General features: G+C 48.1%; 1 protein-coding gene across 10 annotated transcripts in view; it reads left to right on the top strand.

Annotated features, from left to right (window-relative positions):
• LOC144720375 (diacylglycerol kinase zeta-like) overlaps nt 1-14,531 on the top strand; it is a 237,113-nt gene that overhangs the window by 183,693 nt on the left and 38,889 nt on the right. For all 10 annotated transcript variants that reach the window (XM_078597115.1, XM_078597114.1, XM_078597106.1 and 7 more), the window contains 2 exons: nt 8,160-8,200; nt 10,671-10,843. In XM_078597115.1, coding sequence (XP_078453241.1) covers nt 8,160-8,200; nt 10,671-10,843 — 214 coding nt within the window. The remainder of the gene's footprint in view (nt 1-8,159; nt 8,201-10,670; nt 10,844-14,531) is intronic.

Below are 14,531 nucleotides of genomic sequence, written 5' to 3'. Positions count from 1 at the left end.
GTCACTCCGCATGAAGAAGGTGGAGCGGAAACGAAAATTTGTTTACGCAAATTAACTTTCATTTTGACCTTTAATTATGGAAATTAAAGCGAATAAAGAAATCGAAGCAGCAGCTAATATAACGGGCCAAACAAGGCTGTGGGGCACCCCCCCCTAATTAATGATCATGAGCTGATGACGTCACTCATGTGGACCCCGCCCCATCCCTCATTAATAATCATGATCGGTAATAAATAGAAAGTTAATAAAAAATTAAAATAATTAAAATAGCCAGCACACTCACCCAGCTTAACAACCATTGCTACAGTCTACATTATAGACTGCCAGTACACTCACTCAGATTAAGAACCAGGCTACAGTCTACATGAGTGGTTTTTGTTTTTTATTATTTTACATTTTTATTCACTTTATTTTTATTTTTATATCTACGTGACTTTACCGAATAATAATTCCTGCAGTCACGAAAGTTTTAAGGCAAAATGTAATCATGAGCGGGTCATTATTTTCAATTTAATATTTCAGATTAACTGCAATACACCTCCTTGGACGGGGCTATAGCCTAGTCTCAAATATATGTCTTAATGCTTCATTAGATTTCCTTCCGTGTGTGTATACATCTCCCATCCCCATGCCCCCACTCCCCGTGAAATGATTCATTTAAAATTCTCCGGTCAAAACTTCCGGCTTGGCCGTGGGGCACATCAATTGCGTGACCTTGCTGAGACGAGGGACAGGCAGGTGAAGACCCCTGGAGTCTCCCGGGGGTTTTCCGACTTCAAGCGGGAACCGGACGCCCACGTTGTGCTCGTTTGCTCCAAGCCCCCTGGAGGACCCGGTGGCCTCATTATCAGAGATTAATTGACCGGCGGATCGACGCGGATGTCGTATCGATCGGACTTGTCGATGCCAAACCTCATGTTTCCCCCCACCCCCCTCCCCAAAGATGGAAATGTTCAAACAAGGGAAATAATTAACGGCCTGCTTACACGCGCCGTGCGATTTCCAACGCCGCTACAGCCGTGACTTGGGGGAGAGAAAAACACCCCGACACGAAACAACGCAGCCTCTTAACGTTACGACCACTTTACGTGATTTTTTTTATCTTCCAGAGTAAACAGATCGCGATTAAAGACGCCTCGTTATGAAAATAGCTGCGAGCTACGCGTGAGAATTGGGCTCGTTAGGCGGCTGTGCTTCAGAGCTCTTGTGCCTCGCGGCATTTGCCTCGTTAGGCGAGGGGCCGGCTCTGCAAGATGCTTTTCGCGGCTGGGGGCCAAGGCGTCAGCTTCTTGGGGACGTCTGCGTACGGGGTCACCGCTCAGCGAGGACGCGAAAAGTCCGACGCAAAGCTTCGCCTTCCGCGGGGTTGCTGCCCTGGCGCGTCGTGGTTCGCACGGCTCGTATTCGATTCGCCTGCGTCGCAGTTGCAACGATGGACAAAGCCCTCTTACCATCCGCCCTGCTGCCCGCTCTGCCCACCCGGCCGGTTTCTATGGGGGGCGCCAGAGTCAGGCGATCGGGCACGGTGGCGTAAAGTTTGGGCTCTCTCCCACCTCGTCAATAAAGATGTCAGGCCAGTGTGGACCCAGCAGGCCAAAGACCCTCCAGAAGGCTCCTATAGAGCTCCCTCAAGCAGAGGCACTTCTGCCAACCGTCATATAAGCAAGTGATTGGACGGCTGCACCTTTGCCACCTCGATCGCCTCTCCTCGTGCGAATGTTGCTACTGCGCTGATATTTCGTGCTGCACTGCAAGCACCTCCTCTTCTCTTCCCTCGCAGTCTGACGAGCGTGCCATGGCAGGATGCCCCTCCGCGATCTCTCACTCGACTCTAGGGCCGCGCCTCCTTCGCCGTTCCCCATGCAACTCGACGGACTGAGCACAACGACGCGAGCTCGTTAGCATGATCAGCACGTGCAGCGTGGCCCACTCGCAAAAGCATCTCATTAACAATTATCCACCCACGTCCGCTCTGCTTTGTCAAGCCTTTCTAAGCTGTTGCTGCCGCCGCCGCCGCTCCATCAGTGATTCTCGCCTCAACGATTCACGTCAGACCCCGTTTCTGAATGGCGTGGTCCAAGATGTCCTGTCTGCTTTGGCGCATGTTTGCGAGGCCGCAAGGAATTATTGAAGCAATCCTGGGTTAGTTACTGGCCCTGTCGAGAGCAGTCGTTTGGGTTTCTGCACCTGCCTGCCAGTCTGCCTGCAAGTCTGCCTTGTCCGTGCAAGCTTTTCTGTCAGAAGCGCGAGATAGGCTTTCCACGCAGCTTTAGAGTCTGACTTTTGACAAAACGGCAAATCTACAATCGAAACATCATACAGTGCTCTTTATAGAACAGGACTTAATCCGGCCCTCTCCTGCCAAAACATTGCTGTGGAGCGATTAAAAAAACAAAGAAAATAACAAAACGCACATGCGCGCGAGCGAGCAATAAGAAATGCGTGTGTATATATTTTGCTCAGAGTGAACATTGAGAAACCACGTTGTTGGGTTCCAAACCACCCACAGATTTTTAATTTTCACCAATAACTCGTATTGTTTATCTAAGTTCTATGTCAACATAAAAAAAAAACTAATCTAGCCCATTTGGTCCACGGCTGGATGAAGGCTACTCCTTGTGCCGGCCATGGGGGTTGTTCAACGATACTTCACCGCAATGGGTTGGCGAATTGGGACGGAGGTCCCGGGAACGGTTTAATTGTCGCTCGCCACTGGAGCGGCGGCGCGTTGGATTGCAAAGCCACGTGATGGATCTGGCCACCTGCGTTTTACTCTGGGCAATGGCCACCATCAGTGACGAGTGATACCTTTGTTTATACTGGACTGGAAGCATCTGATGAGCTTATGATGCTCTTTTTTCACAGATATCTGAACCGTTCCTGGCCCCTGCCTTCACCATCCATCCCGTAACTTATGTGAGACTAGGAGACCTTCATCCAACAGTGGATTCGCAAATGGCTGTCAATGTTTGTATCGTTAAATTTATACGTGTATAATATGTGTGCGTTCAAAACACCACATCGTCATCAGCCATGATCCATCCACTGTTGGATGAATGCTTTCCTGATTTGTTTGTGGTCTTGCAATTCAACAATCCATCTAGCACCTGCACTTTTGCTGATTCCGTAGCTCCATCCCAGCGGTGAACATCCTTTTTGATCTACATTCCCTCCTTTGCCCGGCACTCGGGCACCGTTTTTGTTTCCCACACGCGTGTTTAAATACATTTATTCTTACACACCATCACGTTTTTACTACTTTATGTTTCCAAACATCCCCCCCAAGAGTTACCGCGTGAGGGCTGATGTGTCAGGAATGAAATTGAAGCATCTCAATCGATGAGCGGAGAGACAGTGCAAAACCAAGCATCAGTTCCCACCGATTGATGCTGTCGCCAATTACAGGTGTGCGATTCCAGTTGTCTGCAAGAAAAATAAAAAAAAAACGTCTAGACCGTATGCTAATTACGTTCACAGGGAGACGGTGGAGAGATTCCCTCTGCCGAGGAGCCCCGTGCGTTTCGCGTCCGCGATTTCCATTTTCGTGCCGTGCATAAATGTCCCGCGTGCGTCGCTCTCGCCCCGGGTCATCACGAGCGCGCGTGACTGACGTGCGGTGCACGCGTGCAGGCATTCGCAGACCTCCGCGGCTTAATAACGAGCAGTGACTGTCGCCCCTTGTCAAGCACGAGCGTCGTCAGGATCGCTTTAATAGCTCCATTACGTGTAAGACGAGCCATAATATCTGCGGAATAATGGGTCTCTTTCAGCCTATTCTGCACACGGACATCAAAACCCGCCCCGTCCCACCCGCTCTCCCCCACAGTCAAGATATGCCGATTGACAGCGTGCCAGTGTGGGCTTTAACAAATGCGGTTAAAATAAACGCTATGTATATGTTCAAAGACGTACGGCCAAATTGCCCAGAATGCAACCCAATCTTGTTAAAATCTCGTAAAGCTATGCAAGGTTGAGGTCGGATAGTGTTGGGATGGGTGAACAATGCGCGAGCTTGCCGGGTGTTGTAGGCCAGGGTCTGGGATGTTGTGGCCAGGAGGTGGCGATGTTGCATGCCACTCCCTTTCTTCTGGGTACTACAGATTCCTTGCCAACATGAAGCCAAACACGCAAAAAAAATGGGATCGGGCAAATATCCCAATGTAGTAAGACTCTGTTGAAAAAGAGTCCTTCAGACTCTTGGTAAATAATTGTCACCATTATTATAGTCCATGATTGTAGGCCCTGTAGGCGATTTGGACCTGTTTTAAGGCTTGCAATTCATCGAAACGAAATTATATCACGTGAGAATCCATGGGTAAGTGAGTGGCGTTATTATTGAGGCTGAAATTAGGAACTCCCTTGGAAAGAAGAGACGCTCCATTTGCCATGGCGTGACGTCGCTGGGCTTTATGTGTTTTTCTCAGTTGTATTTCGTACACGGAGCACGTAACGTTTTTACGTATGGCGGCTTTTTAAAGAACATAACGGCACTGGTTTTACCTCAAAGTCAAAGCAAATTCTTCGAAGAGGAATGTGTGTTTTATAAAATTGCGGCATTACGCGTGACATTTGAAAAGAAGGGCAGCTTTTTGTCCACGTGCGTGCTTGCGTGCGTGCGTGAGTGCGTGAGTGAGAAGGGTTGGAGAGTTGTTGTGCGGTGTTTGAGAAAGTTTGTGCTACTCTTGTAGAATGGTAGGCTTTTAATGCAGGAAAAAAAAAACTACTACCCATCAACGAAGACCTCGACAGTGAACTTCGCCGCAGTCTCAAGTCCCGATCCCCCTTTCTGGGATTGCACTGCTGCTGTCACCATCCCAGAATCTCAGCCAGATCCGAAAGAGCACTACTAGCGAAAGCATGGAACGACCTTGGACGTCCAGAATAAACCCTTCATTCGAGACCCAAACGTCATCGCAAGCCGTGCCTCTGACATTCCTCGATGCTGGCAGAAACATCAATGGCATCAGAAGACCAACAGGCCGATGCGAACATATCCTTGATGAACGGAACGTTAAAGACGAGTCACAGTGGTGTGACTTTGGTCATGCAACCCAAACTATTGACTCTATCATAAACTACTGTGGTCTGCACTACGTCGACGTAGGGACAGAAACACGAAACAAACTCTATCTCATATTCTTGGTTCTTTCGGTAAAGTCACGTACAAGGGAAATAATAAAATAATAAAAATATGAAACAATAAAACATTTTCTGGATTTTTTATTGTTTTACCGAAAGAACCAAGAATATGAATCCCTGCAGTCACGAAACTTGGTTATCAGAGCTCGACATTGGCAATTTAGCTCCCAAACACATTGCTGCCATAACATGTGAGAATAGAATTGGATGCGGGAAATAATACGACAGCGCAGTATGGCTTCTTTTTTTGCGTGCTTCTTTTTGGCGCTGAGCAAAAACATCGGCGACGGCCCTATTCCCCACAGTGCCACTACACGCGTAGTGCCATTGGGCTGCGAGGCATTAAGTGCGTACAGTAATTCTGGCTTCTTGCTTCCTTTTATGGGCTGACCCTGAGGCTGTTAGAGACGGCAGAACTGTTTTGTAGCAGATGCCCCGGCACTGGCAGAGTGGACATAAATTATTGACTGCCTCCCAATTCAAAAACAGCTGTTCCTGCGGGCGGTGAGCGAGGCTGCGAAGTTTGACATATGGCTCCGTCGGAGGCGTCACGGAGACACAAATTGTTTCCCGAGTTGGGGATAAGCGTTGTGGCGGTAGAGACGCGCAGGATAATTCCGCACTAAGGGCGCCGAAGTGGTGAGATGTTAACCACCTCGCTCGATATGCAGGAGGTCGTGGGTTCGATCCCGGCCCTGACGATACCTTATATTTGGAGTTTGCATGTTCTCTCTCCCGTGGTCGCGTGGATTTTTCTCCGGGTCCTCCGGTTTTTCCTTCCACAATTAGAATCAACATGTGTTTGGAGTATTTGCCTGCTATACATTTCCACGTGATAAGCCACTTCGTTTGAGCTATGATTTGTGGCCAGGTCGCTTCTGAGAAAGAGATATACAGCTCAGTGGGCCATACCTGGTAAAATTTAAAATAGTTTAGTTTAATAGTGAGTCCGCAGCAAACGTTATTTCCATCGTTTACTTATAAGATTGGGTGCAGATGGGGACATTCTTAACTCCGCGCACTGTCCCGTTTCTTTTTTTAACCAAGTTTTAATTATTTCCATCTTCACCACTGTTTAGAATTTTTCGTTTTGTTTTAAGCAGCGACGAGTGGGTGAATTGTTTCAGGGATGGGAGCAGTGCTTCCTGAGCACACACGCGTGTGCTATTGCGACGTGGAGCTAGGGGTTTTTTTCCCCCCGGGATTGTCCCTTTTTTTGAGGTAGCCATTTTCTCACGGAGAAATGTATTTAATTCTTCCCGCGACACCGAACTTCCCGTTTTTTTTTTGCCAGCAACAGAGCAAACGAGAGGAATGCATTGTTCATGTGGCTCTCCCCTTATTCTGGTTAAGTCAGATACGCTTCTGCTGTTTCCCCCATGATACGTCCCGGTGTTGTTATTTTTTTGTTTCTACCACAGAGGTAGCAACCGGATCTCGTTCACCAGAGTCGGTTTGCCATTCTCTCCACGCGCGATGCCCACCGCATTTTGGCGATGCGGGGGCAGCCCGCGCGTCGGCCAGATAAATGGGGAATTCCCACAGTGATTTATGATCTTGACCCCAGCGCCCGTCGCTTTCGTCCCCGAGGAATTGGAAACTCCCGGTAGTGATCGAAAAAAGCTCTGAAAAATGGAACGGCACTCCCCGGCTTTCACGAATCGCACGCCCCTCTCACTTGATATCACTGCGTAGGTTGTTCTTGGGGTTCTCCTGTACACATCTCTGGTGTGTTTTATTATGATTATGACGTATGTTTTACCGGGAAAGCTTTGCGGAGTCTCAAGACTCTTGTTCAGGAGGGTCCTGTCCAGTTTTTGCAATATGGGGTGATGCTGCTGCTGTGTGTGGTTCCAATTGAGTAATTTCCAGGTAATTTGTGGAGCATTCGGACATTTAGGCCACTAACCAGTTGCATTGCACGGGTGTTTTTTTTTTTGTTTAGCTATGGGACGAAATCGTAGAATCTGGAGGAGATGCATGCAGAACAGGGGGAGCGCATACAAACTCCACACAGGAGGAGGTGGTGGCACTCTTGGCCTATGTGAGGAGTTGGTGCTTTTGCCGCCTATGTGTGGTCATTCCCTGGATTTTCTCCTGCCAGGAGCTCAAGCGTTCCCCCTTCGCTCCTTCTGGTCCCCATGTTGTTGACTTCCGTTCCCGTGGACGTGTGTGGTTTTGTGTCTCTGCAGTGTTCTCGTCCATTTGTGTATGTTCTGTAATCTATTCTTGCGATGGCAATACGTCCAGGAGCTAAATGCCAATGTCGAGGTCTGCTAGCCATGAGAGTGCTTGAGGATGAGTATCCATCGTATTGAGATGCAATTTTCACGAATGACGCTCTATAAAATAAATAAAAAATATTACCACATCCTTGAGTCAGTGGTGGAATTGTTCACATGCCAATGACAGGCACTAGAATTGCCATAGGAAAACCACTGTTGGCTTCCCCACAAAGTGGTGTAACCGTTTTATCATCCCTGGAGGGATGATTGGCTGTGTCGATCCACAACCCTCGATCTGATTTCGCAATCTTCTGACCGCAAGCCGCTCACTCTGCTACTGAGCCACCCATCAGGATACGTGTATGTTTACCGTATTCATGTTTTTGTATGATTCACGTACATTATAAATCCTGTACTTTGTCTAATGCTCTTTGTTCTGCCACAAGTGTGCGTTCGCCTGCGCACACAGTGACACTCTGTACACACTGACACACGAGTGCTTTCGGCAATAGCGCCCTCTGTGTTTGTGCCCCACAATGGAGGGGAAAAAAACCCCCATTGAGTCAAACTTTAAGGGTAAAAATATTTGCTCGTAAATATCCCCTTTATTTTAAGGTGATTTAAATCTTTGCAAACAAGGTTGTGGATAAGGCCAGACATTCGGGGTGATACCGCTGTTTTTTTTTCGGTTAATCAAATTTCAGGGGACATTTGCTACTGCGGCTCGAATTGAGAGAAACGTGCCCAAGTGCCTCGCCTGACTGAAGTGTGTTACTTTTGTCGTTTATTTTACAGCCACATCTGCCGAGCGTTTTTTCCGGATAGACAGAGCACAGGTACGTACCTTTCCTTTGCCCCACGGCTTGCCGGGCCATGCTGCTGTCATTTATTTTCCCCGTTCGCAAACCCGCCGTTTTCTGGCGTCTGGCATCTTGTTGCGGCTGCGCAGGCCGGACGGGGTGGAATGCAATTAAAAATGTCCATCGCTGGGCCCCCGCCGCACGTGACCGTGAAGATCGTTTAAGCTGCATAAGAATCCCCAATGCGGCAACGGCGGCGGCAGAGGCAGTAAATGTATTGCACTAAAACTTGTAATTGAATTGTAAATCATGCAGTTGGCTAATGCACTTGCGCGGAGGAGAATTGAGTTTACCCCATTAAGGAAGGACAGAAGGATCAATATTAACGCAGTTTAAAGCCCCATGGATTGCTTATTTGACTCATAATAGAGAGGAGTCTTAACAATTAATGTCTCGGTAATCCTACATTTGTATAGTTGACCTGTAGGTTTGAAACTCCTCGCATGATCGCGTGTTTAAGGGGCCTCGTAATGAAGGGCATTTACTCCAGGGTGGCATGCGGACCCATTCTTAGACCAAGTGTGGTCGCTTTTTAATTTTCGCCTCTAAAAGATGTTTTAGAAATCGGGTCATTTGGAAGACAAAGATCTGCATTCATTATTCTGTTGCGAGAAGAGCCGAGGAAGGCCCAACCACTCTGAAGAAAAGCTTTTTTGTGAATTCTATGCTGCCTTGTTTTTCCTAAATTCACTGGGTGAATAGAAGGACCTCACTGATCGGTGACCTTAGCTGGCCAGCCTCCTGCCTGTTTCAAATAGCGGTTGCTAGACGACGCGGAGGGCAGCAGCGGAGAATGCAAGGCAGCTTCCTCGCGGACTGTGGGCCCCTCAGCAAGGCAGCTTTCATCGCAAGAATGAGCTTCTCTTTAACGACCGCAATGATCTAATGCTTCAGTAACGCTCTTTGACTGTATGGATCTCCCGCGGCATCAATCTGGGGGAAGGGGGCACATTAACAAAACAAACGTGCGGCTTTGCGTCTAAACACTCTGTGGTCGCGTTTTTAGAAATTCTGATTGCAATATTTACAAATTGTGGGCTTTGATCAGCTACGCTGACGGAACAGTGGCGTTCATATTAAAAATAAAATACCGTTTCGTAAACAGGCCATCTGTTGTGATAATGTGGTACAATGATGTGCTGATTTGGTTTTTGTTTTCCTTCATTTTACTCTTGATAGCCATTTGCCGGCACAATCTGTATGCAGCGAGCACAATTAGCGCTACGCTAACTTTTCCACCATGGAGGGTTTTTTTTTTTGTCCACGCGTTGGGTGCTTTACACTGGCACACCGCGATCTGGCCGTTACCCCGGGGCACTATTGGAATGCCCCCCCCCCCCCCCCGTAATGGGACTTTTAAAATTCGGAATTTTTCAGACGGTAAAGGCAAGTGCAGAGGTCACCAAAGTGATATTTTGCCGCTTCTATGATGATATCCCACTGAATGCTTTGTGGGTTTTTTTCTTTACTACGCAGATCAAATAGACGTATTCACATTTGATGTATGCTTAATAGGTTGCGGCTTGTACCAAATTTAGCACGTGGAGGTGTTTTTTTCGCCGGTCCTTGGTGGCGCTTCTCTCTGCGTACTCAGCATCGTGCCCGGGCACACGTTTCGCAAATGTGGACATCCCGATATTCTGTTGAAATTACCTCTCGTATTCGAGGCGACTGCGAAGGCTCAGAAAAACATAATCTGCGTGTTGGAGCACCGAGCCACCGCTTCTGAGGTTCCAAGTTCGATTCCAGGCGTGCCACACGGTTTAGCCTGGTTCTCGTGTAAGCCACGAGTTGTCGTTGTTAGCACGGTTGCAAAGAAAAATGTAACTATTAAAATGTTTGTTTGTCACTTAATTTGGCGGGTGCAAGGTCTGAGGACTAAACACATTGCTTTGATTGCTATGCCAGTTAACTCTTTGCTACTGGTGCGGATAATAAGCTCGTGAATGCAATTGCGAAAGTGTATTCAGTAGCATTAATATTCCGCCCTTCCGATTCGATATTCCGCACCTCCGATTGGCACGGTTGGCTACGTATGGTGCGAAAGAAGTTCAACATACATACAACGTACATACAGGTGTTCTTGGCTACTGCGGGGCTACACTGTGGGCATCAGAGTGTTCAGTTGCTGAAAAATCCATTGTAAGAGTGCATTATGCTGCCATGTCTTTGCTTCTGGCCTTCACCAACCCTCACCGATCAGTGTGTAGTATGGTCAAATAACCCTCACGACCCACACCGTGTGAGAAGGCCCTCATCTACAAGTGGAGTGACAAAAGGGCTGTACGTGACACGGTATCGACAGCGATGTTGGCATAAACTTGGGGAGGGGAATTTATAAGAAAAAAAAAGAAAATCCCTTGAAGACGCTCAGCCGTTTGCGACGTCATGCGATTTTTCCCTCTTGAACTGGGCCAACTCGACCGTCGCGCTGTGGGCCTTGCAGGAGCACCTCCACCTGGTGGTGGACACCTCTGTGGACGAGCTCTTTGTGCTCGACCCGGAGCCGGTGGCATGTGGCGGCCTCGCAGGGGAGGGGACGGCCGGCGGAGGCGGCGGCGGCGGCGTGACGGGGGCCGGGCCGGGCATGCCGGACCTCGTGGAGCCCACGACCGGAGGGTGAGTTGAGTCGCGCAAGCCAAAAAAAACAACAACCCTTGTCCATTCCCGCCCGAGCCGCTCGCCCCGCTCGCTTTATCTTTATCGCGCCTGCCGTTTGCAGCGAGGTAAGCATGAAAAAACCTTGAGAACCGTACGCTCGTAAGTGCAGGTTCTGCGGTACCAGGGCTTAATGTCTGAGCTGGCGGGGGCTTGAACAAAGCGGGTGTTCATTCCCCCCCCACAAGCCCCCCCCCCTAAGCCGTCTCACCTGACTGCACACAAATTCCATTCCCCTGGGAGGCAACTGAGAGCTCTCAAATGCTCAGCCATCTAGCGAGCATCAAAGCTTATCCCAACAGAGATATATAAATAAATAAGAACCTCACCAAAAACACAGCTGACACGAGGAATTATTGGGCGTAAACGTTTTAAGCTTTTGCAAAAGAAAAAAAGAAATAAAATAAAGTAAAAATTGCGGTTTTTACTTGTCACATTGAGAATGCGACGTCTTTGGCAGCCGCCCATGAAAATTTTTTGTCGCGCCGGATCGTGGACTGCAATTAATTTGAATCTCACTTTCGCCAAACTCATACTGGCCTTCACGTTCGAGGTATGGTCAAGCAGACCTTGTGACTTGCATGGCCTGGGGAAGTCTTAATACAGAAGTGGATCCACATTGACAAAGAGCCGTACGTTATTTATGTGTTTTTTTTACTGTACATACTGCACGCTTTGGTGTGTAGCGACAGCACCGTGGTTTCATGAACTGCGCTATGAACCCGGTGACCTGAGTTGAATACCAGGGCACGGCTAACATCAGTAGCAACTATGATATCTAAACTGGTTATAGGCCCCCACCATTTCACGAACCCTCAATGACCAGCGTGGTGAAGTGCAGTCACACGGTGTGGGGAAGCCTCAACGGTGGGTTGTGCAAGAACTGTAGAATATCATGATCAAAATGAGGCCTGCACTGCAAACAACCTTCGCGTGTTTTTTGTTGTTGTTGATGCTGCAGACAAAATAATTTTCCTCAAAAAATACAAACTGTTGGCCAAGCAAACTCTATGTGTTCTCTGCTGGGCTTGCCATTGAGTTGCCTTTATGTCCCGTGAAAATGTCCACGTTTACTGCTAACGTTCAGGTAGAGGCATCAGACCTAATGCCCCTCGGGAACCCGTTATCCCCGTGACTTCGTTACGTGCCCCGGCCACATTAGTGAGGCCTATCACTTTAAAATGGGCCACAAGACGATATTTACTCGTCACTGCAAGAATCTTAGCCCCCCCCGCCCACTGAATCGTCTACGAGTGGAGGAATATTTTCGACCCGGCAACAACTGTGTTTCAAAAGTTTTCCTTTCAGAAGTCACTACAGGGTGTGTGTGTGCCTTCATGTGATTCGCACTCACGGCCAACACTCAGTGACGATTATTTTAACTGGTCCTGGGCTTCCCCTAGGTCGACTCGGCCTCAAATTAGCACCTAGTGCAGTGTGTACACATCACTACTTGGGAGACAAAGGCGGCCGGGCATGGTGTTGGCTACCCACCCCCTCGTGTGCCATGCCGGCCTTCATAGGTGCTCGCTAACAGCACTTGCCCCAACAGTCTGTTCCAGGCTTGTACGGGAGATCTCCGTCTTTGTTTCTGCGTTAATGTGTGTGGCTGCCCGCCAAAGGCATTTGAAAGCCCTGTTGGGCCATCGGTAAATTAGAAGGTTCCCCACCCCTGCTCTAAAAGTGGAGTTTCCTCGGCCACCCTTTCCGCGTGGCCGCTTTTCATCGCCGCCGCTATGGAGCGGCACAACGGAGCGCTTAGTCGTTTTCTTTCCCCCGTCGCCTCGTGCGCGCACGCTCACAGAACGTGCGCGCGTACCCAATTGGCAAGTTTGCTTGTGTTTTTCCTTCGTCAAACTTGTTCGCGGTCTTGAAAAACATAATATCCACCCGTGGTCATTTTCACGCCCTTTGGATGCGTGTTCGTTAGTATTCCGTGCCAGTAAGCCTGTGGTACGTTCATGCACTCAAGTGAGACTGCCTATTCCATCACCCGCCCACCCGCAACCCCCCCTTAAGAATTGGCTGAGAGTTAGTCAAGGCAATTTGGCTTAAGAGTCCAGAGAGCAATCTGGAGAGACATTAATGCGTCTCTGGCTTTCATGTCCTAGTAAAAATTGTCTGAGCTAAAATTGAAAATCTTGAATGGCTCATCATTCTCGTAATCATCAGCCATGGTCAATCCACTGCTGGTTGAAGGCTGCCCTGAGATGCCGCCACCTCTTACGATCCTGCCCTGTAATATTCCACGGAAGCTCCCGCACGCGAACGGATTCCATCACTCCGTCTCCCCGGTGGACGTTCTCGCGGGCAGGTTTCCATTCCAACTCGCGACACAGCCTGCCTAAAGCCCACGTGATTTTGTTTTGTTACGGTTTGGATGATTTAATTCACCTGCGTATGTCTCCACATGTTCCGCTTTCTGTCTGTCGGTGTAATATCCGAGCACGCATCTTTCCGTGCTTCTTTGCGCTTTTCCAGTTTTTTTTTGCTGCAGAGTTCCGTCACCGTGCGCCTGTGCTGCAGTCAGCATGCACACGCAAACACGATAAAAAAACATTTTTGTTATTTTGTATTTTTTTTGGTACCCACAGTGATGGAAAATGACTGCTCAAAGGCGTGTCTCTTGTAGGTTTCTGATTAACCCCAATCTTTGTCTTTGAATCGCATTCGTTGAACGTTTGACGCATTTGACGCTGGGACACGTGCCGCGGTTTATAAGCACCGTCCTCCAGAAACCGATTAGCAGATCGTCGGCAAATGAAGGAGATCTGAGCAAAAGGGCAGGGCTGTGTAATTGGATGGATGGTTGGTTGCTTTCTGGAAAGCTGTCCCTTATATCGATGTGGATAAGATTCAGATATTGGCTGCATTTTCTTCAGTCCCCTGATGCCTGTTCAATACGTGTCTCCATAGCGGTGCTTAGTGAAAGAAATGCAGAGTGAAGGGTGGCTTTGTTAGTTTGTGCGAAATAGGATCGAAATGCCTCCACGAAGGCTCAGATTCATCAACGTAGTTGTTATAGGCCCTTTACCGACTGATAACATGTCAAAATTAACAAACATTTTATATCCCTGCCTATTCTTCACTTGCATACAGTTTTTATTACGATCATTAAACGCCTAGACAGTTTATCCCTTGCAGCTAGAGACATCCCAACGTAACTCTATACAGTCCTTCAGTTCTGTTTTATAACAGGCTAAAACTTAGTGGAGCTGTTTCCACTAATAACTTTCCACTGATAACTTTATTATAACATCTGGTACCCCTTCTGTCACGATGTCCACAGTTTATTCCATCTCATCCACAAGCCTCCCCCCTTTCGTTTTCATACTGCGAAGAGTAGTGGTTACTTTTTCAAGTGTGATGTCTGGAATTTCCTTCTCACAAAATTGATTCATTTCCTGGGGCGTATGATTATTTTTTCCATAGATATATTCATAACATTCCTCCGCTCGTTTTTATTATTCTGTTTCTATCGTGCAATAGGGTTCCATCCTGCCGTCTTAAGTGCTACTTTTTGCGATTTATCAATCCTCGACTTCTATTTTTACGGCTCCCATTGTTTGTTGTGGTCTCTGCAATCACTTCACTGTTGTGCAGTCCGATGTCTTTTCTCACTCTTTTCTTCACGTATTCTTTTTACAAA

This window comes from Lampetra planeri, chromosome 8 (genome assembly GCF_965212315.1).
Source record: "Lampetra planeri chromosome 8, kcLamPlan1.2.h2, whole genome shotgun sequence".
NCBI lineage: Eukaryota > Metazoa > Chordata > Hyperoartia > Petromyzontiformes > Petromyzontidae > Lampetra > Lampetra planeri.
Note: the sequence above shows the minus strand (reverse complement) of the source record. Positions and strands in the feature narration are given on the sequence as shown.